The 24,639-nt window shown below is 45.0% G+C and overlaps 1 protein-coding gene across 2 annotated transcripts in view; it reads right to left on the reverse strand.

Annotated features, from left to right (window-relative positions):
* Positions 1 to 24,639, reverse strand: part of CFAP20 (cilia and flagella associated protein 20) — a 455,963-nt gene that overhangs the window by 83,778 nt on the left and 347,546 nt on the right. For both annotated transcript variants that reach the window (XM_078669003.1, XM_078669002.1), the window contains exon 4: positions 732 to 920. In XM_078669003.1, coding sequence (XP_078525129.1) covers positions 732 to 920 — 189 coding nt within the window. The remainder of the gene's footprint in view (positions 1 to 731; positions 921 to 24,639) is intronic.

Consider the following 24,639-nt stretch of genomic DNA (forward strand, 5'->3'; position numbering starts at 1 on the left):
TGAGTGCTGTGTCAATTTCTTCTATTGTTTTGGGCTGTTTAAATGCTTAACATTGGTTCCTCTGAGTAAGCCTTGCTGCTCAGTGCCACGCTAACCAGGACTGCGCTGAGGGTTTGACAGACGAAAAGCAAATGTCCTAAAGGAGTTGGTAAGTGTTTACTCTAAGAGGTTGCACTACCACACCATATAATACACCACATTTTCTCACAGGAACGTTATAAAAAATGCAACAAAATACTTTCTTGCGAGTGATAGGTTGCTGTTCCCCATGTCCGTCCCCTTAGAAATATATAAAGAGGACTATCCTTTGATATTCATGGTCCATTGAAATTATGTAAACCCTGTCTTTGTTGCATGTAACAGGCTTGGGATTTTACACATTCATGAGGAAAACACATACATCAGCCTACCAATGAGAAATGCCCAACCATCATACACGTGTGTGTGAGAGAGTCTTGCCTAATCAATGGATATCCCAAAGGTGGGGGAAGGTGATTTAGAGATTGCCATCAAATCTCCGCTCCCTTTCCTCCCATGCTATATTTATATTCTTAGGCCCCTCATAACAGGACTTGTTCACTAAACTATGTGCTATTTTTGAAATTTGACACTTGGGTTTAATTACATAAACTTGTAAATGTTCAACCCACACCCTTCCCAATTTTTACATATCATTGCATGGTGTTTTTTGCTCCGCTAGTAGAAACCAAACTGTTCGCTTGAGTGCATACCTGTACTCTTAGTGTCTCAATGAAGTTAGTGCCATACGCTCTTCGAGTGAAGTCGGAAAGATTAAATTGGATTTGATTCCAGCCGTCATCTAGTCGCATTGGCATGCTGCAATTGAAGGGTTTAACCCTAGTCGTGCTTTGGTAGTTGCTGGCACGGAACCGTCGACCCATATTTTTATCATCGAGTACCTGTTTGAGGAATATTGCAGATTAAGAGCAGGCGTGCTTTGGGAGTTAAAGTTTACTACAGAGAGAGCAAAAAAGGAAGGCAGTGGTTGACATCTAGTGCCTGGAATACCTACCAGTAATCTTCATTACTCGATTCCTCCTTACTTATCCCAGTGTTTGGTAAATCAGTGAATGTGCTCATTCTTTCCCTTTTTTTCTTAGCCTGCTAAGCTGCTGTTTTTTATTTTTATTATGTTTTGTGGAGCTATCCATAAATACCTTCCCCGCTCCTCACACCTCCTGTTCTTTACCAAGCCCTTCGCTAGAGGCTGATGAAGTAACACGGTGGAATTACATTGTCTTTCCTGTCCTCGTCCCATTCCTTACTAAACAAGGTATGCCCATGCTATTACCCTTTATCAGCCAAACAAACACACAAAAACACAATGAAGTAGAATTGATAAGAATCTTTATTCTTCATTTAAACCCTACCCTTGAAAATATCCATTTATTATATTATCTTGTGTTTCATATTTCTCCTGAAAAAGCTATATCAGAAGAGATGAGAAAAGAAAAAGAACATAAAGGAGCAATAACTTCTAGCTTAACATAGCTCCCAAAATAACCATTTAACCAAAGTCTCAATCAGAATCCTGAACTATATGTAATCTACGATGCAAAATAAATGTAGAGGCAGAGGTCCATGTAGCCGCTTTACAAATCTTTCTTATAGAGACCCCCCTCTACTCAGATCATGAAGCTGCCATTTCATTAGTAGAATGGGCTTTTATTGTTTTGGGAATTTGTTGTCCACAATCCTGGTACTTAGAGGTGGGATAGTGTTACTTACTCAGTCAACATCTGTTCTTGGCATGTGGTGCTGTTGGTTCACATGCTTAGCATAATCCCACCATCTATTGTTGGGATCGGATGTGTGCAAGTTGTTATTCTTCAAGGAAAGTATTTGAAGTCACAAGGTATGGTGACTCAAAAGCTGGTAATGCATCAACTCCAATTTTAGATTGTTTTCCAGCAAGGCGGTGAGGATGGAATGTGGAGCAGAATGTAGTATAGTGAGATATCCATGCTGATAAAGGTTGTGATTATATTTAACAAACACAGGTCTCTAGGGAGTAGGGTGGGCACATGTGAATCCATAGCACTGCATGCTAAGAACAGATGCTTACTAAGTAACATTATCCGTTCGAGGCATATGGGACAGTATATACACATGCTTAGCTTGGACTGTAAAGCAGTCCTTCTCCAGAAGCGGTGGTTAACCTCTGGGAGTTACATTTGTTTGAAATAATTTACGTAGAACAGCTTAACCCACATAGGCTTGTTGACCGGTCAGCACATCTACACAGTAATGCTTTGTAAATTTATGTGGTGTAGACCACGAAGCTGCCTTACATATGTCAGCTATAGATATATTGCCTAAAAAGGCGATTGATGCTCCTATCCTGGAATGAACTCTAGGAGGGATAGGCAGATTTATTTTTGCATTAGTATAGCAAATTTGTACACATTTAACAATCCAAAGTGCAATACCTGCTTTAGATATGGCCCTGCCTTTGTGTGGTTTTGAAAAAGCAAAAAGTTGTTGTGACTTTCTAAATGTTTTGGTACTGTTGATGCAATACATAAGGGCTCATTTAACATCTAGCATATGTATAGCCCTTTCCACAACCGAATCAGGTGGGGGGGAATAAAAACTGGTAACTCAATAAATTGATTAAGATGGAATTGAGAACCTACCTTTGGTAGAAATTTAGGGTTGGTACGCAGTACCACCCTATCTCAATACAGTTGGAAGATGGGTTCTTCTAAAGTTAATGCCTGAGCTCACTGACACATCTGAGAGAATTGATTGCAATTAGGAATGATACTTTTCTTGATAGAAACTGGAGGGGGCAGGTGTGGAGGGGCTCAAATGGAGGTCTCATTAGTCTGGTTAATACAATATTAAGATTCCAAGTGGACGCTGATGGTACCCTAGGAGGAATAACTCTTTTAAGACATTCAAGAAAGGCCTAAATGACTGGAATCCTAAACAGTGAAATGTGTTGTCTGTTTTGTAGATATGAGGGAACTACTACTAAACGTGGCCTTTTAGATGTAAAAGCTAAACCAGAGGTTTGTAAATAGATTAAGTAACAGACAAGGGGCCTGATTACAAGTTCAGCAGTAAAAGAACGCTGTTGAAGTGGCGTCGGACTCCCTACCGCACAGCTGGCGGTCCACCTGCTGAATTACAATGTTGACAGTCTGTTGAAGGAAAGAACGCCGGAGTCCCGTCAACGCTGCCAGTCATTTGCAGACCGCCACAACAGCGATAGGGATAAAGCAGTTGTCAGAGGGTGGTACAGACAAGTTAACCGTTGTCAGAATTATGAGTTGGCTTTCCCTCGAGCCGACCGTGGCAGGAAGACCGTCTGCTTCGAGTCGGCGGAATCGAAGGAATTAGGGTGCGCACTCACCCATTTCCTTTCCTTCCCTTCATTCTCCCATGTGGATCCCTACCCCCAGAGTCCTCCTTCTCAGCAGCATCTGGACCACTAAGAAAACGACCTTGTCGGCACCAAAATTCAGGTAAGTCCGTTTTGCACTATTATCTTATTGACTGAACTAGGCACATATGGTCTGGATTCTAGCAATGGGAAAGTACTCATAGTAGGTATTTTTTCACATGTGTCATGCATATGTGTACATTTAGCACTTGTGCCATCAAAAAAATATACACACCTGCATTGACGCATATGAAAAAATATTTCCTGCCATCAGAAACACCGCCGTTGGCCCAGCAGTGGCATCGTAATATAGTGGCCTTCTTGGAACCGCTGCCACGGGGACATAGCAATAAGGCAGCCAAACTCGTAATCAGGCCCAATGTCTTGAACCTTGGCCCCCAAAGGATCATTGTGTTTGGAATGGCAGCAGTGAACAAATCTTTTCAATTTTCCAGCGCAACAGGCCCGAGTAGTGGGCCTGTGTGCTTCTTTGGGAATGTCCTTACAGGGTTGTGGCACATTTTAATAACCAAACTCTAGGACTTCAGGAGCCAGACTGCAAGGTTGATGGACCTGGGGTCTGGGTGTCTGCTTCCTCTATGGTTGTGTGTTAGAAGGTCATGCCTGTTCGGCAGTACCTGGTTTGGAACTACCAAGTGTTCTAGCCGAGTGGTGAACCATGGTTGCTGTGCCCATGTGGGAGCCACTAGGAAAAGGGTGAGAGATGGCTGCCGAAGTTTGCAAACCAGGAAAGGGAAGCAGTGATTTTTTTTTTTTTATTTGAAATTTGAACTTTATTGTTTAGTTAATTAAAACCATAACGATTTCGTTAACAGCGCACAACCAAATAAAAAAAATATATAAAAAAACTTTTAAAATATTCATTAAAACAGAAAACAGTCACATTAAAAATGTAGTAATTAAAACAAAAATGAGGTGTGAGGAATTATCCATCAACAATTTGAGGACTTCCAGCAGTTTTAAGGCGATTCTCGAATCTCTGCAAGAACTTTACCAGCTTGCAGTGTATTAAGAGGGCGGTTGAGTCCAGACCTCCAATAATGGCGGATCTACATGTCCGTAACCTGTTAATCCGAAAGGAATGCTTTAAGAAGTATAACCGTTCCTTACTTAACATTTTGCAATGACAAATTATATGGATTAGATCTTCTTTGGGACTACCACACAGTCGGCAGATGACGGCTTCGTGCCAAATCTCAGGTCCATTAGCTTTTTCTTAATAAAGATCGAGTAGGTTGTTTCCAAGTAAAATGCAGGGGTAAGTGCCTTATAATCGTTTATCACGGCCCAAGAGTGGGAACGGTGCGAGAAAATGTCTTTGTCCGTAACCAAGGAGTGAAATTTTGCCACTTTATTTAGAGCCTGTTTTAATGCGGCAAATGGCAAGTTTTTGTCCCAAAGATTTGCGGAGCATGTTGCCTCCAATGCATGCGTTAAAAATTGATTTGCTTTTGAGTTTTTATGTGTTTTCAGCTCCTGCCAAAGAAAAGTATTAAGATTATTGACAGTTGCTTTTTTCATAATCTGGTACCACACCTTGATATACGAATATAGTCTTCCCAATGTTTCGTTTTTTAGGCCAAATTCAAAGCGCATTTGCGCAGGTGAAGCCTTGTTGGGTAGTCGGAGTATCTTTTTATACATTTTAGTTATTAAGCTGTTTAATAGGTCCGCATCCTTTCCGTACATTGCTGCACTTGCATATGTCAGCGTGGGAAGAACCTTATTCGCCATCACAGTTAATAGTGGTTTTAATGATGGTCCTTCCAATTTCTTTGAAAGAGTGCTTAGCCCGAATATTAAAGCTCCCGCTCTTTGCGTCAGATATTTTTTCTGGGCCAATAGGTTGAGCTTATTGTCGATATAGTAACCCAGATATTTATAATTAGAGACTTTCTCCAACGGTTTACCTTCTAACCAGATAGAGTGTTGTGATACATGACGGTTGGTTATTAACATTGTTTTAGTTTTTGTAGCATTTAAAGCCAACTTATTTACCGACAGGAAAGCTGAGAGTTCTGTTGCTAGTCTAATTAGACCCACTTTCGTTAGACTCATAAGGACAATATAATCGGCATATGCTAAATGTGTAAGCTGCAAATTACCTAATTTCGGAGGATGTGCCCGACAGTTGTTCAATTTCCCGGAGAGGTCTGAGATGAAAAGGTTGAATAGATGAGGTGCAAGGACACACCCTTGTTTTAAGCCAATCGATGTAAACACTTTTCTCGACAGCCGGGATCCATCCCCTATTTTGACTTGCGACCAGGTGTCGGAATAGAATAACAACAGGCCCCTCAAGATGTTCTCTGGGATAGACCATGCTATTAATTTCGACCATAACAGGTTTCGGTCAACACTGTCGAAGGCCGCATGAAGATCTATGAAACACAAGTTCAAATCCTGTTTTCTACTCAAGCATTTTTCCGCTATCATGCTGATGGATAGGATATTTGATGTTGTACCAATCCCTTTTCTGAACGCTGTTTGGTTGATAGGGATCAACTCTCTTTCATCTGACCAAGTTACCAAGTCGTTTAAAAGTAGCGAAGCAAAGTATTTTGCCTCTACGTCCTGCAGTGCAATTAATCTATAGTTGGTCGGATTTGATCTATCACCACCTTTGTCTATTGGCATAACTATAGATCCTTGCCAACTTTCGGGGACTTGATTGCAACTTTGCACGTCTGCAAACAGTTTCGCTAGGCGTGGGCCCCAAAATTCTGGTGCATATTTATAAACTGCTTGTGGGATGCCATTTGGGCCTGGCGCCCCATTAGATTTGCCCTTTTTGATTATTTTGATTATCTCTTCTGCTGTATATGGATTAATCAAAAAATCTGTACTTGATGCATTGCAAAGATTACTGGTAGAAGGCTGACTCCCTTGTTCGCTAACTATGGACATTGTAATATGGTTTGTTGGATAAGGATCAATACCTAGAATTTTTGTGGAGGTATCAGAAAATGTTGTCGCGAGAAACGTGGACCATTCAGATTCCTGAACATTCAATGTAAGTGCGTTACAGGGTCTTATTAACTGGTTTATCGTTTTCCAAAATGAATTTGAGTTCTGGAGTTTTGAACTAAAAAGAAGTTTGGACCAAAAGCTCTCGTTAATCCTCTTTTTAAATTCCCAGACCTTATTTTTGTATATATTTCTTTGCTCACGAAAGATGACCAAGTGACATGCACCATTGTCGTCTGACTGCAACTTCTTGCGGGTTCTTCGCAGAATCCTTCGTAGGTCTTGGAGTTCTTTAGAGAGTTTTCTCTGCGAGTCGTCGGTATTTGTTTTCATCACGGGTAACTTCATTTTTAATTTTAATTTCTCCAAAAAGAGAGACCATGTTTGGATCATATTCATTGGTGCAGTCCCTAGACAATTCAACGTATCTTGTATTGTCCTGAACCAATCGATTTCATGTGAGTTGGACCAGTTTATACGTTTTAAATTAGCTGAGCATAGATGACCCTCTAATATATACGAAGGTTGCATTCTTTCCGTGATAAGGTTAAATTTGATATGTTGCATTGCATGATCACTCATCGGGGTGTATTCAATATAAAAAGTAATCACTAACGGGATTAGTGAAAGACTGACAATTGTAAAGTCCAAGGTCGATTGAGCACGTGGACCATGATAAGTTTTTCTCGGGGGTTGTTCTTCAGCTATCCTCCCGTTCAGGACACGCATACCGAGGAACTCTAATTCAGTCACTAATTGGGTGGCTAGATGATCCTTCCGAGTCCCCTGTCCACCATCTGTCTGTAGAGGAACACCCCAGTGGATGTTATCAGCTGTTAATATGTCATCTTCCTCTGGAGTAAATATCAGGTTAGAATTGAAGTCACCAGTTATTATAATGTTAGACAGTGGTTCTGTAGTACGTAGGTCCGTGATTACGTTACACAATATCGCATTCTTTATCTTTTTCACCTGAAATTTAGGTTGCGTATAGTAATTAATCAAGAAAGTTGACTTGATATTGGTAACATTTTGATCTGTTAGTTTGATTACTTGAATACTTGGATCGGGGGATTTTAGTTGTTCAGAATTAATTTTTAGAGATGTTGACACATATACTGAAAGGCCTCCGATGGCACGGCCATAGGTCTTACATTTTTCTGCTGCTACACTAAAGAGGATATAACCAACAAGTGCGACTTCTTCTTGTAGCCATGTTTCCTGTAGCGCGATTATGTCACATCCGCCCCATTCATCCAATGGCAATCCTCCCTCCAGTAATCTTTTTGCGCCTGCAATGTTCCAAGATAACACATGAATATCATTACTAACAGTTTGTTTCGGTTTATCACTAAACGGTCAAATCTTCTGTTTTTCATTTAGGGTACTGGGCAGCCATTTCCAGATATCCTTAAAATGTTGAGTGTCCCCCAATTTATCAGGTTCCGTTCCTGCCCGAGAAAGAGGGGTTTCACTTCTGCCCTTCGCATTATATAAAACTGAGTAGACTGGGTTTCGTGGGCTTAAGTGTGCATCAGATATTTTGCTGGTAAGTTGAACACAGACTGGCTTCTTCAGTGGAGACGGATAGCGTGGGGAAGTGGGTTGTGATATTTGAATGCCCCAACTTTGAAAAAGATCTGATCTCCCCAAGATTGCTTTTACTATGGCTGGCGTTTTCCAAGTTGTCAAAGTTTGTTCATTTATTATATCCTTAGGGCCGTTAAGAAATTCTACCCGTTCCAGGTCGGTTGATTTAATATCTTTTAAGTCCTCTAATCCGGCCATGAGTTTCAGGATGTTACTCCTATTTAATATGTCGTGGCGTCCCTGTGACTTGTACTCAGGAGACCAAATAATTTGATGTAGTTCTTTGCAGATTTTAGAATTATTTGTACACGACACAGTGACTCCTTCCTCCTTTGTTTGTATCACATCTATATTCCTTACACAGAATCGTAAAATTCCCTGGGTCTGAGTGCTTGGTGTTTCTGAGGTCAATCCTTTATGCTCAAGGTGAACATTATCCATGATTACTTGGACGTCCGGATCTGATATTGTTGCTGCAGAAGAGACTATCAATGCCTTTGCCCCGTCTTCACTGCACAATGGTTTTCGTGCATGGCTGATTTTGTTATCAAGAGCAGCATTTTTACCTACTGGATGGTCTTCAACTTGCGATGTTGGGGGTGCTGATTTCGTTATAATGCCACTTGATTACAATCGCCCCTCCTTGTTTTCATTATCCGTGCCTTGGGCTAGATCTTCCAATGCGTTGATCTTATAATTAACTGCTATCTGCGTGCCCTGTTTACCACTTATATTGCAATTTTTATCATGTTATGGAAAGGACAGGTGATTCATACTTAGCATCTCAGTTCGCTGATTTTTTGTGGTGTGTGAAGGACTAATCACAGTGCCTGATAGTTGTGCGCCTTCGTTAGACATGTCATCATTTACTATCATGTCAGAGTGACTTTCACTGGTGCAAACATTTTTACATGTTCCTTGGTTTGGATTTGAAAAGATGGGATATATTCCGTTACCTAAAATAGGGGCTACTTCACTTTTTTTTATTTCTGGCTTTCCGCTCTTTTTTCTTTTGTCTCTTTGTTAGAATTTGCTTTAATGGCTCTTCATTACTTGACTCTATTTCGGCTGTTCCATTGATGTCATCATTCGATTTGATCTTTCCAAGTGCCGGGTTAACTTCTTTCGTGGTTAAATCAGGTGAGGGATTTTTATCTACCAATGAGTTTTGGACAGGTTTGGGACTGTTCGAACCATCCGACTTCAGATCCGTATTGATAAATCTTTGGTTTAAAGTCAGGATCTGTTCCAGAATAATAGGAAGTGAATTTAATTTGTCCAAGACTGGTCCACAAGTGCAGGAGGATTGAGGTTGATATGTATGTGCTTGGGCTCTAAGTATTAAAGTATTCAGATTGTCCAACTTTGTATTTATCCCTGCAATGTAGGAAGCAATAATATTCATTAAATCGATTTGAATATCCAACTTATCTGATTGCATTATCAGAGTTGTTGTTGACGTTTGCAAAGCTTTTAAAAGAGGTGCAACCAAATTCACAAGGGTCGCATCCTTAAGGGCATTAGACATAAGTTCTTCTTTTGATTGGTCATTATGACTTGTATTAACTGTTGGTAATCTGACCTCGCTGGGTCCCATTGGGCTTTGTAAATGCTCTATGAGGCACTCACTGCCCACTTGCTTAGCCTCTTTAATACACCCCTTTGCGGTTTCTGCTGCTACATCTCCGTTGCCTGGGTAAGACTCGGCCAATGCATCCGTCCCTTGACTTTTGTATATTGATTGACTTAGGTTGGGGTGGGATAGAGCCAACTCATCAAAGCTCGGTTCAATTGGAGCCGTACAATCCAGAACCACATTTTTTATTGAAGCTGTTGACACTGAGTTTAGATTGTCAATTGTGGAAGTTGTTAGAAACTGCGGTATTGTAGATAAGATGGAAGTGTCCTCGGGGTGATGTGTACTATTGCTGCTGTTGTTATTCCACATTTTGTCCCCCAAAGACCTTTTATATTGTCGGTATTTTCCAGGTGTTCTGTTTGCTTGATAGGGACTCGGGATTTGATTGTTTGAGGACTTTGGTTCCCCGGGGGAGATGCAGATACAGATGTAGATGTTAAAAAGGCTTCATCCGTCTTAACAAAGGCGGTCGCTTGTCCGGGGGAAGTCGTGACATTGGGGCAATTGGAGATGATAAGCCCAAGACTCCCTCCGTTGAGGAAAACAATACTGCCCCGGGGTCTTTCAAAAACTGGAACCGTGAGATTGACAAGATTTTATTTAGGTTAGACTTTTCAAATAGGGAGGCAATTGGTGATATCAAGGGATTTTGCAAAGGACTGTTTGCCTTATTTGCATTCATTTTATCCAGTCTTTTCCGTTTGAGTACACCTCTTGAGGCTGGTATCTTGTCTCCTAATGCCTTCCTCACTTTACCAGACCTCATTGCGGAGCCAAACTGATGCACCTAGTAGCTCCTTGCCGTAATCCAGACTTAGTCGGCAAAATTTGAAATTCAAGCAGTGCCCCCTGCCGAAGCCCCTTTGCGGCCCCTTACTGCCCTTCACTCCCAGCGGAACGTCTCACAGCGAAAGGGTAATGCCAGCTGTCTGGCATGCTTGTACTTGTACTTGTACTCAGCGCACTTAATTTGTCAATAGTCACCGGCAGGGGCAGCAGGAGCAACTCTTATTGAGGGCTTAACCGGGTCCTTTAAGGTCCTTGAGGTTTTTCCGAGGAACCCGTAAACAGTTCCTAAAGAGTTTTTTTCCCCCGTTTATTATGCTTCCCTTTAATGCAGAGGAGTAGGGCTGAGGCTGTCAAGAACCCAATGTCTGGTTGCAAAAGGGCAGGTGGCGTAACCCTCTAAACCACACAAGACCCGGGTCCCACGCTCACAGCCACAACAACCCCCCACAGCCTCCACTCCAGTCCAACGCTCCCCTCTTACTTGCTCTTCCACAGCTCCTTTTCACAGCTCCGGGGGGAACGGCGTTTTCCCAGCCAGCTCACCGACTCGTAGGCAGGGCTGGGATCTCCTGCAAGGTCTCATGCGGGTTCTCCTGTGGCCCGTCTCACTCGCTCACTCGCTATCTGTGGTCAACTTTATGCCCCCCTGCCGAGGACTGCCGCTTCGCTTCCACTTCCACTCCTCTTCAGCTTCAGCTCCGCGCTGCTCCGCCTCTGCCGTAACTCCACACCGCACCACAGTGCAGAACAGGGTAGACCCGGACCAGCCAGACCAGCTGGAGACCCACTGGAGCAAGACATGAGCAAGGCACAGCACAGAAGGGCAGGTGAAGAGCACCTCGAGCACCTCGACCCCCGTCACTGCAGCAGCGGCAGCAAAGCACTCGGAATGGCGTTCTGGCGTCCACAAGAAAATCAGCTCACTGCTGCGCTCTGGGAAGCAGTGGGAGAGGTGAAAAAGTATAAGCAAATATCTCAAACAAACTCATCCATATTGCATCGCCCTTGGTTTGTGGGTGTGGGAACCTGGAGGCGAAGTTTGGGCATTATGTGTTTTTTGCTGTGGCGAAAAGGTCTATGTCTGGGTGACCCCATCGCTGGAAGAATAGGAGTAGGACTTGTTGGTGCCTCTTGCTGAGGAGAACTGCAACGTTGTTGTACACTCCTGAGAGGTACTCTGCAAACCTGCTAGCTTGTCTGATGAGGGGTGATACCTCAAACCCGGTCCCAGGATGCTTGTATTCACCCCATAAACGGTCCCACGGATGCTTGTTTCTGGTCCAAAGAGGACCCGGCCAGGCAGTACGGGCTGGACTGTTCCCATCCGGAGCAGGGTCAAGACTGATTTGCATATGGCTGGGAACAAACTGGAATGACATGGTGAGCAAAACCAATGATGGGGTTAGGCCCACATCTCTGTAGTGGGGGTGAATGGTTGACATTGTTCAGCATTTCGTCCATCAATTGTTCTTTTTGCACTCTTTTACGCACACCCTATATTTTTCACCAGATGTTTGTGAATTTGCCCTTTTCCTTGCTGTTGCGACCACTAAAGAATCAGGTGGTAGTTGACTGTTTCAATCAATCAATCAGGGGTCTGTATAGCACAGCAACTCACCCGCGAGGGTCTCAAGGTGCTGGGCGGGGGTGGGGTGGCTCCATTGATTGCTAGGATCATCCAATGACCCAGGTCCTGAGGTCATTCGTGAACTGGGGCAGTGTGGGGGTTCGCCGGAGGTGGAGGTCGTTCTAGGCCTTTGCTGCGAGGTAGGAGAAGGACTTTCCTCCTGTTCTGGTCTTGTAGATACGTGGGATGGTGGTCAGAGAGAGGTCCGCTGATCGGAGGTGTCTCTTGGGTGCGTGGAACGAGAGGCAGTCATTTAGGAATGCTGGTCCGATGTTGTGGAAGACCTTGTAAGTGTGAGTGAGGAGCTTGAACGTTATTCTTCCTTCGATGTGGAGCCAGTGGAGATCGCAGAGGTGTAGGGTGATGTGGTGGTGGTGGTGGCGGATGTTTAGGATCAGTCTGGCTGCAGCGTTCTGGATGGTCTGGAGCTTGCGAATTCGTTTCTTGTTGATTCCGGCATAGAGAGCGTTGCTGTAGTCCAGTCTGCTGCTGCATGACCGTATTTCTGGATTCAGGTGGGATCCATTTGAAGATCTTTCGGAGTATGTGGAGGTTGTTCAAAGAGGTCAAGGATACAGCGTTGATCTGGTGGTTAATCGTGAGCGATGAGTCTAGTATGATGCAGAGGTTTCGTGCATGGTCTGTCGGGGTGGGGTGTGTCCCAGGTCGGTTGGCCACCACGTGTCGTCCCAGGCAGATGGGGTGGAGCCAAGGATGAGGACTTCTGTTTTCTCGTAATTGAGTTTCAGGCAGCTCTTCTTTATCCAGGTGGCAACAGCTTTCATCCCTTCTTGGAAGTTGTGTCTGGTGATGTTGAGTTCTTTGGGGAGGATGAGCTGGCTGTCGTCTGCGTAGGAGACGATGTTGAGCCTGTGGTTTCTGATGATGGTTGAGAGGGGGGCCATGTAGATGTTGAAAAGGGTGGGGCTGAGGAAGGATTCCTGGGGCACTCCACATCTGGGTTCTGTTAGTTCCGAGAGGAAGGGGGGGAGTCTGACTTTTTGTGTTCTGCCTGTGAGAAATGAGCATATCCAGTCAAGGGCCTTTCCGTGGATGCCGGCGTCATGTAGTCTGATGGCTAGTGTGTGGTGGGAGATGGTGTCGAAAACAGCTGAGAGGTCCAGGAGGATGAGGGCTGCCGTTTGGCCCTGGTCAAGGAGGAAGTGGATGTCATTGATGGTGGAAAGTAGAGTGGTCTCAGTGTTGTGGTTGCTGCGGAATCCAGATTGGGAGATGTCCAGAATGTTGTTGGCTTCGATGAAGTTTGCTAGCTGGGTGTTGACAGCCTTTTTGATGACTCTGGCTGTGAATGGAAGCAGGGAGATGGGCCTGAAGTTCTTAAGGTCCGTTGGTCGGCATAGGGTGAACTTCACTGCCTGAAAGACGGCCTCCGGACATGGCTCCGTATATACACTGCGCCCATGATGGAATTCTGGGATATTCAGTGACAAATTCCACTCTCCTACTCGAGAGTACTGGTTCTCTTTACTCAGAGATAATATTATTTTTTGCTGCCATTTTCGACTTATCTGATGGATCATTTGCTCACTATAAAACTAACTTGTCTTGCCCTGAAGAAGCCCATGTCTGGGTGAAACGCGTTGGCTGTTTGCTTCATCTGCATTTATTGCACAACTGAAAATAAAAGATGGGAAAACAAGATATATGACTGTGTCGTGTCATTAGAGACTATTACCTTGTTCTGTTGTATATATGTTGCCTCTCATCAAAATGATTTTGTGACATTTTATTTGTGGTTTATTAGCAGCAGGCCACTTGAGGTGGGCAATATACTGTATAAAAACTGTAACTCATTTTCCTAGTGCAGTCTCTTAAACCCTGCTGCTTGGTGTATATATATATAGGGTCTGTTGGGTGGCGTCGCTGGGGGTGGCAGCTGGAGCGGTGCAGCGGTCTTGGTTGTCGAAGTTGCTATAAATCATCTTAATGTGAAAAAAGGTGCTGAGTCGGTTACAGAGGTCTTGGGGCGGTGGGACGTGTTTCGTTGCCGGGTGTGGAAAATTCCTTGATGATGGAGAAGAGTTCCTTCGAGTTGTGGGCATTGGTGAGAATTCTGTCTTGGAGGAAGTTCGTGTTATTGGATTTGATGAGGTGGTGATGTGCTGTGGTGCCTGCTTTGTAGGCGGTGCATGTTTCTGGGGTTTTGTTGTTCCTCCATGTCTTCTTGAGTCGTTGGCAGGAGCGATTGGATTCTTGGAGTGCAGGGGGTCACTGGCTTGCTTTCTTGATGTGTCGCCCTGTGGCTTTCTTGAGAGGTTGAGGGTGTCGGCGCAGTTCGTTATCCAGCTGTGGAGGTTCTTTGCCGCGGTGTTAGCTTCTGGCCTCGTCGGTGGTAGGGTGCAGGTGAGGTCAGAGGTGAGCTGGTCTTCGGTGACATTGTTCCAGCTTCTACAGGGGTGGCGGTGGGTATGCTTGTGTATGGTGGGTTTTCTGCAGGAGAAGTGGATGCAGTGGTGGTCTGTCCAGAGGAGTTCCGTGGTGTGGCTGTAGGAGACGCTGTTTGATCCTGCAAAGACTGGGCCGAGTGTGTGTCCCGCTGATTGTGTGGTGGCATGGACAAGTTACTTCAGTCCTATGTTGGCGTGGTTCTCTAGGAGGACGGTGGTGTTGGGGTCGTCGTGGTTGTCCAGGTGGAAGTGTTGGTCTCTGAGTAGGATGTAGTCTGTGGAGGTGAGGGCCTGGGGTGCGATGAGATCGGCATTGATGTTGGTGAAAGGAGCTTGTGGGCTGGGCGGCTGGTAGATGAGGATTCGGCAGAATCGTTTTCGGGTTGTTCTGGATCTGGAAGTGGAGATGCTCCATAAGGGTTGTAGTGTCGTCTGGGCTGGTGGCTGTCATGTGGAGGGAGTTTTTGTGGATGATGGCAATGCCTCCTCCTAGGCAGATGGGGCAGTCTTTTCGAAGGATCTTGTATCCGTCAGGAATGGTGGTGGTGATGTTGGGTGCGGAGTTGGCACTATTCCAGGTTTGTGTGAGGAAGGCAACGTCGGGCACGTGGGTGTTGAGGAGGTTTCAGATTTCTATGGCGTTCTTGTGTAGAGAGCGCAAGTTGAGGAGGATACAGTTCAGTGATTTGTGAGCGGTGATGTGCAGTAGGCTGGGTTTAGCTGCTGGGGTCCAGAGGTGGGTGAAGGTGCAGCCGCAATGTCGACAGGGATTGGGCCTTGAGTGTTGCTTGGTGTCAAAATCTGGCAGTTGTTGCTGGAGGGTGCTGGAGCCGTAGTGGAGGCGGGTTGGAGTACCAGGGTCCTTGGCACTAGTCACGGGCAGGTCACAGATGGGCACAGACGTGCTTGCCTTTGTCGTGCCATCAGCGCAGCTGCCATTAAGTAGGAGTCAGGCAGTGAGCCGGGAGCGGGAAAAGACACACTGGAGGGGGAAGGGGCTGCGGGGTCAGCAGCGGCAGGGAGCGCAGGGAGTAAAGAAACAGGAGAAGGCACAAGAAGAGAACAAAAAAGGGAACAGAGAAAAGAGAGCAGAGAAGCAAAAAGAGGAAAGAGGGCACAGAAAAATGCCAAGAGAGGCGGAACAGCAGAATGTGGAAAAGTAAATTTTGCCATGTTCTGTGTCCCTACGTGTCATCCATCATATGTTATGTGTGCATGATTAAATATGCATATGTACTCCCCATGTCCGATTAATGACGCAATTACAGTTGTGTCCACCTCTAGTATGCCAGTTTCCAGTCCTCGTGAATACTACGAATATCAGGCCTATGTAAAGTTATGTTGCCACGTTTCTCAGTGTGCACGTTATTCTATTATAAAGTCCCCGTTTCTAGGCCTCAAAAGGGCCCGGACACCAGATTCAGCTCCTGTCTCCTGAAGCCTCGCTGAGGAGGGATACAGCCCCCACCTGTATCCTCGACCCTTCACTTACTTCCTGCCTCGCAGTGCCCGGCCCAGCCTGGCTCAGTCTCTGAGTCTGCCAAGAATATGTTATAGTTCCAGTTATCAGTTCAGCCCTCCTTCTCTGCATTCCTAAGCTACTGAACTGTATCAATAGTTTCCGTCATTGTCTAGCCTTCACGTCTCCACGTTAGAGAAATACTACATTCAATGGTCATTTAATGGTCATTTAATATTCTTCATCACGCACTACATGTAGAATAATGCATGGTCCAGTCTTAGAATCAAGTTAGCCTTTCCTCTCCTGACTTATAGTTTATATCAACATGTTCTCTAAACATCAGATACTAGATACTGTTTAGGTACATGTCGCCCTGACTCTCCAGACTTCAGTCTCTGCTCCTAGCACAGAGTTCATAGCCCCCAGCTTCTCCTAGTGATACGTCATTGCCAGTTTGCGCGCACCACTAGGTTAGAGGTCCCGGCTCCTCAGGTAGCCCCCTCCATGGTTTCCGCCCCATTCATGACATATCCTGTTACGTTTGCATCACATGTCTATGAATACGCCCAGTTACACCTACTTTTACCCTTATCTTTCGCGACTGCTACGCGTCACACCCACTGCTACGCCCACTGCAATGTAATGCTATGTGTTTGCGTTATGTATATATGCTCATGTATTGTTATTAAAAGTCAGCGCGCTCATCCCAGACCGAGCCCCAGCAGCTGCTGGGCCCTGTCATCCTATTCCTGTGCAGGTTGTCCTGTTCCTGTCCTTATGCTGTATTAAACCTGCAAAACTCCTACTACCTCGAATCTTGACTCTTATTTATTGAGCTATCTGTTATTCATTCATGCACTCAAAAATAGGGTATTATTTATTTATTTACCACATAATGGCGCCCGAATAGGGACTTGCCCTTTCCCCACGCGTCGGTGAAGCCACGCCGACCCCCTGACCCTCTGCAGTCGTGACGGAACTCTTCTGCGCACCGGCAGATATTTCTGCTTCAAGAATCCCTCAGGCCCACGGAGGAGACGGAGGAGGCGGTCCAGCATCCAAACGAGACGGTGGAGGAACGCGGCGAGTCCCGACCAGAGCCCAAGCCAAGAGTCCAAGGTCCGAGGTATCCGGAGGCCCACCCGTAACTGAAGTCCGAAGTTCGTCGTCCGTCGTCGTAGCAGTCCAGTCCAGTCCGAAGCTTTCCGTTCTTGCTGCCCGGTGAGTACCATTACTGGGGTAGTATCTAGACAGGGTCAATCTAAATTGACTCTGGTCCGTGGGTTGGTGGTACACAGACTCACAAACGAAGTGTTCACCTAGGTGGATACGGGTCTTGATGCGTCCCTTTACGGGACCGGTATGTTCCGTACTGTTTCAGCAGTGCATCCAGTAACTCTAGTCTGTTCCGTTCTCGAGAAATTCTTGTGTTTCTGTTCTCAGTATTCCAGGTAATATTCTGTCCGAACTGTTATGTTATGATGTTGTTCAATGTATTTCCAATGTCGTGGTATGCCTGAATTGTTTTCCCAGTTGTTATTGTTTCTCGTGTATTGTATTGTGTTCCGATTCAAGTTTACAATGTCTCTCTTTTCGAGATTACGTCAGCTAAAAACTAGAAAGGGTTTGTTAGAAGAAGCAGTTCCTGTTCCGCCGAGGGACAGTCCAGGTCATTTTATGTATCAGAAGCATGGCATAAGCGCCATATTGTATCTAGATTTATGGGTAGAGTATACCAAACAGTTAGAAGAAAAGTATAGATGGCCCGTATCGGGTACATGGGATGCCGAGTGCATCATGCGAGTAGAAGAGGCATTATGGAAAAAGAAAGCCAGACAGTCACAGAAAGATGCCATCGAGTTATGGCGCAAAGAAGCTCATAAAAGAACCGAAAAAGAAATCAGAAAATCAGAATTAAGTAGAGAATCCTTAGAGCGAGCCCAAGAAAAAGAATTAATCGAGATAGGTGAACAAGTCAAAGCCGAACAGTCAGACAGACAGAGGCATGCCCTTATTAAGGGTATGTACCCTCTTCTTGCCGAAGGCTTGTCAAAAGCGACCCCGGAGGCATCCAGTAATTTCCCGCCACCATTAGTTCCGACCAAGCTACGTCACAAACCGACCGCAGCTGATATTTTTATTTCGTCCTATCTGGACGACACAGTCCCTGAATATGCAGATCCTGTTCGCGCTCCGCCAGTCCCTGTAAATCAGGCACATCCTGCTCCTCCAGACACCGGGGCACCCCATGCAGTACCTGCTACGGTACCCCCGGTCCAGCCAGCATTTCAATTTCCCGCTCCGCCACGAAGAATATCAGTCGACGATTCTAGTCTAGGGGCCGCAGGAGGAGGTCCTCCTCAAACCCCGCCGCCACGCAAGCGTTTATCAGCACTCGAATTACATGCTCAAGCATCACAGCGTACTCCTAAGAGTAATATGTCTGTTGCAGAAATCAGGCAAGCCCTTGGCGAATGTGCCTATGACCCAGTCCCAGGCGAGAATAATATGGTTTTATATTCAGTACGCGTAAGGAGGGTGACCGAGTATCTAGTCACCCTACCCAATATGAAAGAAGATCTAGACAGAATATATCGTTTCATCCGTACAGGGGATGATCCAGAAAGTATTAGTGATGCCATGTCTCAAAGGAAAGCTGAGATCCAGCGTATGATATTAAAGTTTTTAATTAACTGTCTAATAAGAGAACAAGATTACCCGTCTAAAGATCCGGCCGAAATGAAAACCCTGACAAAGTGGAGTGATAATATAGCCGAGGGTAAGCACAATACCATTAGTGCCATGGAGAGTATGTACAAGAAAATCCGTAGAGAAATAATAAAGATACACAAACAACGTAAAGCAGCACAAGTAAGCGAGAAAGAAAGTAACTCTGATACTGAAGAGGTAGAGGACGAGAATCCCGCCAGAATAGCGTATGTAGGAAAATCTAGATTTCCAGATCGCCATTTACGCCTAGAACACAAGTCAATTTTCCATCATTCAGCACCAGAACAAGGTTCCCTAGAACAAGTGTTCCAAGCTACCGATCACATTCTGAAATCACGAATCGGTTACAGTGAACTAAGTACTATGCATGAACAAGAACTAGCCCGATCAGCAGTCCGATGGATTACTGATTCTACCACTTTTCCAGACGAAATAGTGGCACAAATGTTTCTGAAATTGCCCCCAGCCGAGCAACGACTGGTGGGTATGTATATGATCCAGCACCTCATTACTTTGTATGAGGGTCAGCACTCTGATCCAGGTCCGTTACATGATGTCCTGAACGAGTTACTCCAGTATAGATGGAGAGGTTTAGGTACCGATTTAATTAGTGTCATTCTAGAGCAGCGCCACAAATATAGGACGTTTTTGAACCCGCATTTTGTTCATGCCTCACCCCCAGAAAGTAAACCATTTTACATGGAGAGACAGAACCCGTTACGAGAAGTGCATCCAGTTAAGACAGAGGACGGTGAAATGCAACGAGTGTTTGTATACACTCCAATAACAAAGATGGAACTCCTCGAAATGAAGAAATTAATTCCCTGTCATGACAAAGATCCAGCAGGGTTCCATAGAGAATTAAAAGACATGCTCCGTATGGGAGAATACACTTACCCAGATATCATTAAAATGTTAAAGGTCCTGTTGCCCGCAGGGGTGTATGAAAAGCTAAAGGAAAAAGAATGGGAGGTAGGAGAGAAAAAGATCGATTGGACAGTTCTAGAAGCTGAAGACAAGGCACGAGTACCAGGTACTGGTCTAGGAGAGAAATGTAAAGAATTACCAGAATTATTGATTCAAGTTTTACCCAGATTATTGACAACTAGAAAAGAAGACTGGGATGCAATCTCAGCCTGTAAACAGAAACAAGAGGAAGATATTAGTGATTTCTATTCCAGGTTTGAAAAATGCTTTAGCATCAATAGTGGCCTCAAGACAAGTAGTGAGTCATACCCTCACCTTTTTGTTACTAAATTAGTCGAGAATTCAAGCCCACAAATTAAAAATCGAGTTTTGAAAGTCGAAAGCACCTGGCAAGCTAATACTCCGTCCCAGATGCTCCAGATGCTCCAGTACCACCAGAATAGAATCAGGGAAGAGCAAGAACACGAGAGAAAACGTATGAAAGACACGAAAATGAAAGTACTAGTTGCACAATCTGTTCCTCAAGACAGTCAGAAGAGGGGTCCGAATCAAGTCAATCATCCTGCGGCTCCCGTTAAAGGGAACTGCAACTATTGTAAACAGCCAGGTCATTTTATAAACGAGTGTGCAGTTCTGAAACACAACATAGCTACTGGTAAGACTAAAGAAAGACCACGTCCGCCTAGACAAGAGCAAGTTTCACAGACTCCTCAGCCACAGAATGCACAACAGACAGTTACCGCACCGCAGCCCATCGCTGCAACACAGCATGTTACATCGCAGATGTACCAGTATGTACAGTCTGAGTATCCAGAGTACCAGCAGTATTCATGAAACAGCCTAGAGAGGGAGGTAGGCTTGCCTCTCATCGAGATACCTGTAGATCAAGAAGGTCCCTATGTTCACAGTCAAGTATTAGGGAAAGACAGAAAGTTTTTGATTGATACAGGGGCAAGTAGGACCACAATTAGTCATGCCGAAGTTCCAGGGGCTCCGCTCTCAGGCTCAAGAAATGTTTCCCTTGGATTTTCAGGAAAACCTATCGTAAATGAGATTTCAAAGCCAGTTACTCTAGAAGTAGGTCCATTGTCCCGTACTACTGATCTGTTACTTACTAAGTCATGTCCAGAAAATCTATTAGGCATTAAGACACTGAAAGAGTTAGGCGCAGTTATATGCTGTTCCCCAGAGGGAATACGATTGTTCCTACGTGACTTTAAGGGTCACTATGTATTACGAGATTTTGATCCAAGATTGTCTAATGTTCCACAGCACTTATGGGCGCAAGGTCCAACTGATGTAGGTTATATGCAAATCACACCCTATCGTGTGACTCTCAAACCAGGTGTAGTGTTACCACGAATCAGACAGTACAGATTGCCACCCGAGGCTGTAGCAGCCTTATCCAAAATTATTGACGAGCTCATCGCTCAAGGAGTAGTTGTAGAAACTGACTCCAATGTATGCAACTCTCCGATCATTCCAGTTATGAAACGTACTGATCCAAATGCACCCCCAGTATATCGATTAGTGATCGACCTACGAGAGCTTAATAAATGTATTATTCCGCAGTACCCAGTTGTTCCAGACATCTCTTCCCTATTGACAGCCATTGATTCCGAAGCCACGTTCTTTACAGTAATCGACCTCAAGAATGCATTTTTTAGTGTTCCAATTCATCCAGACAGCCAGTTCCTTTTCGGATTCTGTTTAAATGGAAGGAGCTATATGTTCACACGCGCTCCTCAAGGTTTCACAGAAAGTCCTAGTATTTACAGTCAAGCACTCAAGAGACAACTAGACAACATTCACATGCCAACTGACACTGCCCTGCTCCAGTATGTCGATGATCTACTGATCACAGCCCGTTCCGAACGTGCTTGCGAGCAAGCATCCCTTACAGTTTTGTATTTCCTAGCCGAGATGGGGCACAAGGTGTCCCCTTCTAAGCTTCAATTCTGTGTCCAGCAAGTGGTATACTTAGGACACTTACTGTCCAAGAGGGGTAGGCAGTTGACACCAGACCGTATCCAGTTAATAGCGAGTCTTCCTCAGCCCAAGACCCAGAAGGAGGTACGTGCCTTTATCGGCCTTACTTCTTATTGTAGACAATGGATTCCCCAGTATGCATTTCTAGCCAAGCCACTGATACAGTTAACGACACAGGAGGCAGCCGTATCGACTGTCCTCCCTTGGACATCTGAACATACACTGAGTTTCAACGAGTTAAAGAAAGCTTTATGCCAAGCTCCAGTTCTAGCGACACCGAACTACAGTAAGCCTTTTACACTTTTCGTCACAGAACGTGAAGGTACAGCATTATCTGTTCTCACACAAGATCAAGCAGGACAATACAAGCCCTGTGCTTATTTTTCTAGCACATTAGATCCTGTAGCCCAGGCTTTGCCTGCGTGCCTCAAGTCAGTTGCAGCCACAGCACTAGCTATCAGACAAAGTGATTCCATAGTTTTAGGACACTCTCTGACAGTACAAGTTCCACACTCCGTAGAAGTTCTTCTGAACCGAACACAGACTCAGCACTTGACAATTGCACGTTTAACAGGTTATGAATTGACACTGTTCCAGCCACACATAGATATCAGACGCTGCAACGTCCTGAACCCTGCTACACTGTTACCATCAGTTAATTCAAATTCTGCCACACATGACTGTGTGGAAGTTGTTAACATTACGACAAAGCCAAGACAAGATCTGACAGATATTCCATTACCAGATCCCGACCTGACACTTTATGTGGATGGTTCATGTATGAGAACTAGTACAGGAGAACTAGTCGCCGCGTATGCAGTGACTACTGACACTGAAGTTATTGAAACACACCGTATTGACACCCTGTCCGCTCAAGCAGCAGAGCTAGTTGCTCTGACACAAGCCTGCATACACGCCAAGAACCTGAAAGTTAATGTTTACACAGATTCACGCTACGCATTCGGAGTTGTACACGACTTCGGAGTGCTCTGGCAGGAGAGAGGTTTCATGACTTCTCATGGAACCAAGATTCAGCATGGTCTCCTTATTCAAGCTCTGTTAGATGCAATACATTTACCGACATCCATTGCCATCATGAAGTGCAAGGCACACACGAAAGTCACTGACATTATTTCCCAAGGTAATGATCTAGCAGATCGCACAGCCAAGCTTACAGCGCAGACTCCAGACATTCAAGTTAATCCGACACAGACACATACTCCAGATCCGACTACATGCATGACAGTTAAGGACCCTACTCAAGATGTCATAGATATCCAGTTACATGCTACTCCCGAAGAAATCAAGAAATGGTCCGAACAAGGAGGGGTCCAGACAGATCAAGGATGGTTAACAAAGGGTAGAGCCACATGGTTTCTCCCCGACTCTATGGTTCAAGTCATTATTAATACCGCACATAGTCCAGCACATTTAGGAGAAAAAGCCATGTTAGACAGTATCCAGAACATTTGGTTCAACAAGCATTTACGAGCTGCAGCCAAGCAGAAAGTCCGTACCTGTAGGATATGTTGTCAGTTTAATCCAGGTAAAAGTGTCCCGGTGGAACAAGGTGGATTCCAGCCCCCTGACCACCCTTTTGAAGTCCTCCAGATGGATTATATTCAGATGGAGCGATGTCGAGGTTTCAAGTATGTCCTTGTAGTTGTATGCGCTTTGTCCAGGTGGACAGAAGCATATCCAGTCCCAGATTACACAGCCGCGACCACTGCCAAGCAGTTGGTTCGTGAATTTTTCCCTCGTTATGGACTCCCTAGAGTCGTATATTCTGATAACGGCCAGCCATTCTCCTCAGAGTTAATGAAGCACGTTTCCCTTTTGTTAGGGTACCAGTGGAAGTTCCATTGTGTACGCCATCCTGAAGCAGCCGGTCTCGTTGAGAGACATAATCAAACCCTGAAAATCCGTATCGCCAAAGTATGCAAAGAAAAAGGTGTGGACTGGCTAGTAGCTCTGCCAGTCGCTTTATTTTATATGCGCATGGTCGCACATTCCAGATCAGGTCTGTCCCCGTATGAGGTCGTTTTTGGCCGCCCCCCTAATATGTGGGGTACTCCTAGACCCCGAAGTATTACCGATGTTTCAAGTAATATGCTGACAGATTACCTAGCTTCCTTGATGTCTGCCCTCAACTCATGTCGTTCACAGGTTGCCGCCGCATTTCCAGACAATACCGAGGTGGCACCGCATGAAATCGTTCCAGGATCCATGGTGATGGTCCGCAACTTTGACAGATCAAGTCCGCTGGAGCCTCGATGGAAAGAGCCCCGACAGGTCCTCCTCACCACCCGTACAGCCGTGAAGTTGGAAGGACGCAAGGGCTGGGTGCACCTTTCTCATGTTAAACTTTTTAAAGGACTGAAACCCGTCTTTAAGAACATTTCCCAGGATTTGAAGGATTGCCAGAATATTGTTCTCAAGGACTGTCCCGCAAAAGACATTGCTACAACCCCTCCCCTGTTAGAGAAAACTCCGCAGCAGGAGTATAAACAGAAACTACGGTCTAGTAAATTAAGTCAGCCAGTTTGATTGTCTAAGTCCTCCCCTAGGTGAAACGGTTAGACTGTTTCTGACATGTATAAAATAGACCCCCATAGTGAGAGAGTCAGTCAAAACTCAATCCGATGTATCGTTTTTCTATGTTTTATATTGTTTTCCAGCATTATGATTTCCTGCACCAGTTATGCATTTTATCTATGTTTCCCAGTTCTTCATGTAAATAAGTCTACTAATGCTACAGTAGAGCACACGTTTAGTGATCTGCCCCCTCATGAACTGTCCTACCGCCTCGCTATGCGTAATAACTCCTTTATCCGCATGTTACATTACTCACACCAGTCCAGCAATGCCACTAATTGTTGGGTGTGTGGTCGACTCCCCCCTTTCCAGACACCGAAGGGAGTTCTGCCACTCTTTCCTTATCCATTTTCACATAATGGTTCGTGTGGGGCATGGTCCACGTTAACGTCATCCTCAACAGATATGTCTTTTCTTAACAGTACATGTTTCCCAGACAAGCAAGGTCTCCCTCACCGAACAGGTTTAGATCTAGAAAATGAAGTG

The sequence above is a fragment of the Lissotriton helveticus genome, chromosome 12, assembly GCF_964261635.1.
Source record: "Lissotriton helveticus chromosome 12, aLisHel1.1, whole genome shotgun sequence".
NCBI classification, from domain to species: domain Eukaryota; kingdom Metazoa; phylum Chordata; class Amphibia; order Caudata; family Salamandridae; genus Lissotriton; species Lissotriton helveticus.